At 36.2% G+C, this 10,000-nt stretch overlaps 1 protein-coding gene across 1 annotated transcript in view; it reads left to right on the top strand.

Moving 5' to 3' along the window:
• Window positions 1–264: 264 nt before the first annotated feature.
• LOC132855700 (uncharacterized) overlaps window positions 265–10,000 on the top strand; it is a 15,538-nt gene continuing 5,802 nt past the window's right edge. Inside the window, exons 1-3 of the mRNA XM_060884868.1 lie at window positions 265–428; window positions 610–993; window positions 9,903–10,000. The exon at window positions 9,903–10,000 is cut by the window's right edge and continues 19 nt beyond it. Of these exons, the coding sequence (XP_060740851.1) occupies window positions 386–428; window positions 610–993; window positions 9,903–10,000 (525 nt within the window). The 5' untranslated portion in view covers window positions 265–385. The remainder of the gene's footprint in view (window positions 429–609; window positions 994–9,902) is intronic.

Below are 10,000 nucleotides of genomic sequence, written 5' to 3'. Positions count from 1 at the left end.
ACGTTTACTTTATAAACATTTATTTATACATAATGAGATTAGTGAGCAGTAAAAACACACAACAGTGAGATGTTAGTGTAGACACACGTGAGTGTACGAGTAAACCACATTTATCATTTGATCACATCATCTATATTATAATATCTCTGTACAACAACACAAAACAAACATGAAAAAATGTGGTGTAGATGTAGGCAGGTCAGAATACCACATGATTGTGTTAAGTACCCTTTCTTTTAAATACAACCAATCACATGTCATATTCTGAGCATGCTCAGTACAGACCGCCTGTAGTATGAATATAAAATCAAACCGTGCTTCAAGTGCATTCACATTCTGTTAATAAATGAGATACAAACACTGTAGAATTGATAAGAAATGAACAATGAGCAGTTTCTGGATTTTACTTTTCATCTTCAGCACCATGTGTAAGTAATATGAGCAAATTATCTCCATCTAGTTTGATGTATTTTGAAAACAGGTTTATTACAATAAAAGAAAATGAAGTTGTATATGGAAGGAATTTCAATATTTTTTCTTTAATCATGTGTTTATTATTGATTTTTAAAATAAATGTATCCCTTAATTTATGTACTTCTGTTGTTCTAGACATGGTCCATCCTGGTAGACACTGGGTTACTGCACAATCTGTTACAAAGCCACCAGTTTATCAGCCTGATAAAGAGCTCAGTGTGAATATCGGAGACTCGGCGACTCTACAGTGTTGTTATGATTCTCAGAATGTAGTTGGAATAATAGACTTGTTTAAACAACCAAACAATAAAAAACCTCAGATTGTAGTCACAGTGTATAAGACTGCTGGAGAAGCTTTTCACACTGGATTCAAAAAGTCTCGTTTTCAATTAGAAAGATCTTCAAACTGCTCCAATATTATAATTTTAAACACCATTCAGTCTGATGAAGCCATGTACTACTGTGCAGTGAAGACATCCAACATTGTGTTTGGAGATGGAACTTATTTACAAATTAAAGGTAGGATTCTGAGTTGATTCTGAATGTTTAAGCTCCTGGTTTAATGTAGTGATATTTTCCTGATGACTGTTAACATGTTCAACCTGGAAGATAAATAATAGTGAAGTAGTGAAATGTTAACTGTGTTTTCTTCAACAACACTGAGTTACAGACTTTTACTAAGTGAATCCTGATCAATGTTTATAGGTGATCATGTTACTATTGCATCAGAATCAGAAATGATCAGTGCTTGGACAGTGAAATGGACAGTGATCGGTTTGGGATCGGCTTTGGGTTTGTGCTCACTTCTGATTTTCTGTCTCACTTGTTTCATACTGAGGAGAAGAAAAGGTGATGAAAGTAAGTGTTTTTGTCATCAGATTATAATCATTTCAGTTCTGTAAAAATGACTAACAGTATTTTTTTCTTCTCAATAGTGAATTCTCCAGAAAGGAGGAAGGTACGTTTTAGATTATAGTCATGAATCTACATCTTTTTACTGTATTTGCTTCTACATTCATGTACTGCTACTTATAATTTATATTTAATATAATCTCACTTTAATATGATCTGTTGCTCTGTACAATTTAAGACATATTTTATAAATGAATCTTGTTTTTTTTTTTTTTTAGAAATCTCATTTCGACATTTTGACTTATGCAGCATTGAAGAGAAGTGAATTTTGCTTGTCAGACAATTTGGTGTACTCCGAAGTGATGTATATGAAACTGTAATATGAAATGAATATGAATGTATATGAAACTGTGCTGGAGAAGCTATAATATTAATAATAATAATAATAATAATAATAATAATAATAATAATAATAATGTTATTAATTTTTTATTATTATTATTATTATTATTATTATTATTATTATTATTATTATTATTAATATTATTAATATTGTTGTTGTTGTTATATCTTCCAAACTATTATAAATAATCAATTAAATGCAACATGCAAATCTGTGTATCCAGATGTATTTGCCAAAAAGTGAAAAAATGTAAAACTCAGTATGAGTCAGTAAAGTCTATATAAAGCAGCAGAATTGCTGTATATGATAATAAATGAATAAATTTGATTATATAAATTCTGTTTACATTAATCTTGTAATTATACATATAAAATAAATTTGAAAAAGTATTTTTCTGTTTCCTGTTAATAACCTAAAAGACAGAGAACTTTGTAAAACTGCGCCACCTACATCACAAACCTTCAATCAAAAGAAACGGAGATTTAGCCTACAGAGCAGCAGCATTGGGTCAAGTCAAGTCAAGTCAAGTCAAGACAAGTCAAGTCAAGACAATACAAGAAGCTTTTATTGTTATTTAAAACATATATAGCTGATGCAGTACATAATGAAATGTAACGTTTCTCTAGGAATATGGAGCTACACAGAACAACCCAGATCTAAGGACTTAAAGTAAGATTTAGTATCCACATAAAGTGCATCATGTGTAACCAAACAGTGCAAACAGTGCAAATAGTGCAAACAGACAATAAAAACACTATAGAATAGACACACAAAATAGTTATGACCAGTGTACAAACTGTATATTATACAGTACATTGTGCAAAAATACAGTGTGTGTGTGTGTGTGTGTATATGTGTGTGTGTGTGTGTGTGTGTGTGTGTGTGTGTGCATGTGCGTGTGAGTGTGTGTGGGTGTGTGAGTGTGCGTGTGTGTGTGTGTGTGTGTGTGGGGGGTCATTCACAATGCTGCCAGCTTGCAGAGTGTGGTGTAAATGTCCATGATAGAGGAATTGAGATACTCTGATGATCTTCTCAGCTGTACTCACTATCCACTGCAGAGTCTTGCGATCCAAGATGGTGCAGTTCCCAAAACCAGACAGTTGCTCAGGATGCTCTCCATGTTCCCTCTGTAGAACATGGTCAGGATGGGGGGATGGAGATGGGGTTTTGTCAGCCTTCCTACGATGTAGAGACACTGCTGGTCTTTCTTGGTGATGGAGTTGTTGTTGAGTGACCAGGAGAAGGTCTCCGTTAGATGAACACCAAAAATGTTTGTGCTCTTTATGATCTCCATGGAGAATCCATCGATGTTCAGTCTAGAAAAGACCCTCTGTGCTCTCCTGAAGTCAACAAAATATGCAAACTGCAAGTTGTCCAGTAAAGGTGGGAGCTGGGTCTTGATGTGCCTCATGACGAGCCACTCGAAGCACTATACGTCAACAGCACACAAACCTTTGCTGTGTTCCACGGCTTCTGGTTAGAGCATGTGGTCGTGGTCTAGGAGACAGACATGTAATAATGCACTTGCCAAAGTAACTGGTCACTGATGCCGTGAACCCCTTCGAGTTGATGGAGTCCCGTTGGTTGCAGCCTCCCTAAACATGTTCCAGTTGGTGCACTCAAAACAGACCTGAGGATCAGAGGTGGCTCCTGCTGGCCAGGTTCTCACCTGCTTCAGAACATTGGAACGAGTGACCAAAGGTTTGGCTAACGCAGCTCAAATATGAATATTGACCCTGTGGAGCCCCGGACCAACAGATTTGGTGGAACCGTTGGAGTTTTGGTGCATGTTTGATTCCACGGTGAGTTGGTCAGCTGTGGTTTTATTTTTGGCTACAATACAGATTAATACATGGACATCCCTTTCACACAGCTTCCTGTTGTGTAAACAGTTACTCCTGTTGGATGTGGTTTGTGCTTCGTGGTGGTTTGTAGACATTATCCTGGATTCAGTAGCTCACTATACACCACAAGGACGAGACACGTGTACCACTTTGTCCTCTTTTAAACTCTGATACGTCTCCCATTCACACTCTGCTCTTACTTATGGAAAGTGAAATCAGTGACGTTTGGTCAAGATGGTCAGCACAGATAGGCGCAACAACCTCCAACAGTATATTAGACACTGTTTCAGATTCATTGTCCAACCCCAGTGCAATACAATTAGCTAGAAACACATCAGTTCACACAGTCCAGTAGTTTCCATGTCTAAACTGATCTAATTCAGCACAACAAAGAGCAGATTTTTTCCTTTTTTTTTTTTTAAGATTTAAAGGTTATATTTGTTCTTCTTGTCCATACAGAAGAGCCCACTGACACTCCAACATCCAGGACGGTGACTCTGGGGTGTTTAGGGCCTAGTCTTTGTGTAACAGTTTCACAGCATTAACATTTGTGTAATTTGGACTTTTCTACATACAAGCTGAATTAAGTGAGCAGTTAAAACACACAACAGTGAGATGTTAGTGTAGACACACGTGAGTGTACGGGTAAACCACATTTTCCATTCTGTCATAACATCTATAACATACTGTACATCTCTGTACAACAACACAACACAAACATGGAAAAATGTGGTGTAGATGTAGGCAGGTCAGAATACCACATGATTGTGTTAAGTACCCTTTCTTTTAAATACAACCAATCACATGTCATATTCTGAGCATGCTCAGTACAGACCGCCTGCAGTATGAATATAAAATCAAACCGTGCTTCAAATGCATTCACATTCTGTTAATAAATGAGACACAAACACTGTAGAATTGATAAGAAATGAACAATGAGCAGTTTCTGGATTTTACTTTTCATCTTCAGCACCATGTGTAAGTAATATGAGCAAATTATCTCCATCTACTTTGATGTACTTTGAAAACTAGTCTTACAAGCTAATTACTCTAAACATCATGTATGAAGTTGTATGTGAACAAATTCCAATATTATCCCTATAATATGGTGTTTAATAATGATTTCATGACCTGATCAATGTATGTCTTATTTTCTAGATACAGTCCATCCTGGTAGAGTACAGTACAGTCTTAGTACAGTCCACTGGGTTACTGCACAATCTCCCACAAAGCCATCAGTTTATCAGCCTGATAAAGAGCTCAGTGTGAATATCGGAGACTCGGCGACTCTACAGTGTTGTTATGATTCTCAGAATGTAGTTGGAATAATAGACTTGTTTAAACAACCAAATAAAAAAAAACCTCAGATTGTAGTCACAGTGTATAAAAGCAATAGAGAAAGTTTTCACAATGGATTCCAAAAGTCTCGTTTTCAAATAGAAAAATCTTCAAACTGCTTCAATATTATAATTTTAAACACCATTCAGTCGGACGAAGCCATGTACTACTGTGCATTGACGATACCCGACATTGTGTTTGGAGATGGAACTTATTTACAAATTAAAGGTAGGATTCTGAGTTGATTCTGAATGTTTAAGCTCCTGGTTTAATGTAGTGATATTTTCCTGGTGACTGTTAACATGTTCAACCTGGAAGATAAATAATAGTGAAGTAGTGAAATGTTAACTGTGTTTTCTTCAACAACACTGAGTTACAGACTTTTACTAAGTGAATCCTGATCAATGTTTATAGGTGATCATGTTACTATTGCATCAGAATCAGAAATGATCAGTGCTTGGACAGTGAAATGGACAGTGATCGGTTTGGGATCGGCTTTGGGTTTGTGCGCACTTCTGATTTTCTGTCTCACTTGTTTCATACTGAGGAGAAGAAAAGGTGATAAAAGTAAGTATTTTTCTCATCAGATTATAATCAGTTCAGTTCTGTAAAAATGACTAACAGTATTTTTTTCTTCTCAATAGTGAATTCTCCAGAAAGGAGGAAGGTACGTTTTAGATTATAGTCATGAATCTACATCTTTTTACTGTATTTGCTTCTACATTCATGTACTGCTACTTATAATTTATATTTAATATAATCTCACTTTAATATGATCTGTTGCTCTGTACAATTTAAGACATATTTTATAAATTAATCTTGTTTTTTTTTTTTTTTAGAATTCTCATTTCGACACTTTGACTTATGCAGCATTGAAGAGAAGTGAATTTTGCTTGTCAAACAATTTGGTGTACTCTGAAGTGATGTATATGAAACTGTAATATATAAAATAACTGATAATAATAATAATAATAATAATAATAATAATAATAATAATAATAATAATAATAATAATTAATAACATTATTATTATTATTATTATTATTATTATTATTATTGTTGTTGTTGTTGTTGTTGTTGTTGTTATATCTTCCAAATTATTATAAATAATCAATTAATTGCAACATGCAAATCTGTGTATCCAGATGTATTTGCCAAAAAGTGAAAAAATGTAAAACTCAGTATGAGTCAGTAAAGTCTATATAAAGCAGCAGAATTGCTGTATATGATAATAAATGAATAAATTTGATTATATATTAATTCTGTTTACATTAAGCTTGTAATTATACATATAAAATAAATTTAAAAAAGTTTTTTTCTGTTTCCTGTTAATAACCTAAAAGACAGAGAACTTTGTAAAACTCTTTTATATGACGACAGTGTTGCACTTTGTGTTGATTTTACTGTATGATCTGTATGACTGAACTTTGCTGAACAAAATAAAAATAAATAAATGTACAAACAATTAAATAAAAAAGTGTTGATATAAAATGTTTGTTACAAAAAAGGAAGTTTGTCAAATTCAACGCTATGTAAAGCTATGTGATCGTTATAGTAACAGGGGGCAGAGCTTGTTTTATTAACCCATCTGAGCCCTGAAGGTCTATGACTTTTTCATGACTAATAAAGAAGCTGTTAGTGAGTCTGTTGGTTGTGGCTTAAATGCTGCAGTGTCTCTTATCACATGCTAGCAGGCAGAAGACTCTGTGGTGTGGTTAGGACTGTGCTGGAGAAGCTGTACACTGGGCTGCTCACACATCTTGTCTCCAGTTTCACTGCAGCGCCACCTACATCACAAACCTTCAATCAAAAGGAATGGAGATTTAGCCTACAGAGCAGCAGCATCGGGTCAAGTCAAGTCAAGTCAAGTCAAGTCAAGTCAAGTCAAGACAAGAAGCTTTTATTGTGAATTCAATCATATATAGCTGATGCAGTACATAATGAAATATGACATTTCTCTAGGAATATGGAGCTACACAGAACAACCCAGATCTAAGGACTTAAAGTAAGATTTAGTAGAAACATAAAGTGCATCGTGTGTAACCAAACAGTGCAAATAATGCAAACAGTGCAAGCAGTGCAAACAGTGCAAATAGACAATACAAAACACTATAGAATATATACACAATATACTTACAGTACGAACTGTATATTATACAGTACATTGTGCAAGAATAGTAATAGTGTGTGTTTGTGTGTGTGTGTGTGTGTGTGTGTGTGTGTGTGTGTGTGTGTGTGTGTGCGTGTGTGTTTGTGTGTAAGTGTATTGCATACAGTTCAGTTCATGTTGAGGAGTTTGATGGCTTCCAGGAAGAAACCTTCTGTACCTTTTACCAGATGACAGGACGGTGAAGTGTGTGTGTGTGTGAGGGGTGTGTGGGGTGTGTGGGCTCATTCACAATGCTTCCAGCTTGCAGAGTGTGGTGTAAATGTCCATGATAGAGGAATTGAGATACTCTGATGATCTTCTCAGCTGTACTCACTATCGACTGCAGAGTCTTGCGATCCAAGACGGTGCAGTTCCCAAAACCAGACAGTTGCTCAGGATGCTCTCCATGTTCTCTGTGTAGAACATGGTCAGGATGGGGGGATGGAGATGGGCTTTTGTCAGCCTTCCTATGATGTAGAGACACTGCTGGTCTTTCTTGGTGATGGAGTTGTTGTTGAGTGACCAGGAGAAGGTCTCCGTTAGATGAACACCAAAAATGTTTGTGCTCTTTATGATCTCCATGGAGAATCCATCGATGTTCAGTCTAGAAAGGTTCCTGTTACCCCTTTTCCACCAGAAAGAACCGGGTGCTGGTTCAGAGCTAGTGCTGGTGCTGGTTCAAAGTTGGTTCCACTGGTGAACCTTCTAAGAACCGGTTTGCCTTTCCATCGGTTAGAGAGCCGTCACAGAGCCGAGTCTGACGTCACTGTATACGTGTCACGTTTCCCAGCAATGTTAGCGCAGCAGCGGCAAACACAAACACAAACACATCAACAATGGCGGATGTTGCTTTACTGTTAATGCTCATGGCTTTGTGAACCTACATTAACATCCAAACACGGCGAATCCGACGTGTACGTGCAGCTCCATGTAATCTGTATAAACGGAGGTTGTTATCGAGAAAGTACATAACATTATTTTATCATTAACACCGAAAAAAGTTAGCCTTAGCATGTAGCTACCTACTATCATGTATGCTAATAACTGATGCAGACCAACCATGAATATTGACCCTGTGGAGCCCCAGAAGAACAGATTTGGTGGAACCGTTGGAGTTTTGGTGCATGTTTGATTCCACGGTGAGTTGGTCAGCTGTGGTTTTATTTTTGGCTACAATACAGATTAATACATGGACATCCCTTTCATACAGCTTCCTGTTGCGTAAACAGTTACTCCTGTTGGATGTGGTTTGTGCTTCGTGGTGGTTTGTAGACATTATCCTGGATTCTGTAGCTCACTATACACCACAAGGACGAGACATGTGTACCACTTTGTCCTCTTTTAAACTCTGATACGTCTCCCATTCACATTCTGCTCTTACTTATGGAAAGTGAAATCAGTGACGTTTGGCCAAGATGGTGAGCACAGATAGGCGCAACATCCTCCAACAGTATATTAGACACTGTTTCAGATTCATTGTCCAACCCCAGTGCAATACAATTAACTAGAAACACATCAGTTCACACAGTCCAGTAGTGTCCATGTCTGAACTGATCTAATTCAGAATAACAAAAAGCAGATTTTTTTCTTTTTTTTTAAGATTTAAAGGTTATATTTGTTGTTTGTGTCCATACAGAAGAGCCCACTGACACTCCAACATCCAGGATGGTGACTCTGGGGTGTATAGGGCCTAGTCTTTGTGTAACAGTTTCACAGCATTAACATTTATGTAATTTGGACTTTTCTACATGCAAGCTGAATTAAGTGAGCAGTTAAAACACACAACAGTGAGATGTTAGTGTAGACACACGTGAGTGTACGAGTAAACCACATTTTCCATTCTGTCATAACATCTATAAAATACTGTACATCTCTGTACAACAACACAACACAAACATGGAAAAATGTGGTGTAGATGTAGGCAGGTCAGAATACCACATGATTGTGTTAAGTACCCTTTCTTTTAAATACAACCAATCACATGTCATATTCTGAGCATGCTCAGTACAGACCGCCTGTAGTATGAATATAAAATCAAACCGTGCTTCAAGTGCATTCACATTCTGTTAATAAATGAGATACAAACACTGTAGAATTGATAAGAAATGAACAATGAGCAGTTTCTGGATTTTACTTTTCATCTTCAGCACCATGTGTAAGTAATATGAGCAAATTATCTCCATCTAGTTTGATTAGATGATTAGAAGTTTATTACAATGAAAGAAAATGAAGTTTTATGTGGAAAGAATTTCAATATTATTCCTTTAATCATGTGTTTAATATTTATTTTTAAATTAAATTTATCCCTTAATTTATGTATTTCTGTTGTTCTAGACATGGTCCATCCTGGTAGACACTGGGTTACTGCACAATCTGTTACAACGCCACCAGTTTATCAGCCTGATAAAGAGCTCAGTGTGAATATCGGAGACTCGGCGACTCTACAGTGTTGTTATGATTCTCAGAATGTAGTTGGAATAATAGACTTGTTTAAACAACCAAACAATAAAAAACCTCAGATTGTAGTCACAGTGTATAAAAGCAATAAAGAAACTTTTCACAATGGATTCCAAAAGTCTCATTTTCAAATAGAAAGATTTTCAAACTGCTTCAATATTATAATTTTAAACACCACTCAGTCTGATGAAGCCATGTACTACTGTGCAGTGAGGACATCCATCACTGTGTTTGGAGATGGAACTTATTTACAAATTAAAGGTAGGATTCTGAGTTGATTCTGAATGTTTAAGCTCCTGGTTTAATGTAGTGATATTTTCCTGGTGACTGTTAACAACACTGAGTTACAGACTTTTACTAAGTGAATCCTGATTAATGTTCATAGGTGATCATGTTACTATTGCATCAGAAACATCTAAAGCAGCTCTGTGTGATAATTCAGTGGTGCGTGAACCAACACCGCATGGAAACAACACTAACACC

This window comes from Tachysurus vachellii, chromosome 13 (genome assembly GCF_030014155.1).
Source record: "Tachysurus vachellii isolate PV-2020 chromosome 13, HZAU_Pvac_v1, whole genome shotgun sequence".
In the NCBI taxonomy this organism is placed as follows: Eukaryota; Metazoa; Chordata; class Actinopteri; order Siluriformes; family Bagridae; genus Tachysurus; species Tachysurus vachellii.
This window is presented reverse-complemented; position numbering and strand designations above follow the sequence as displayed.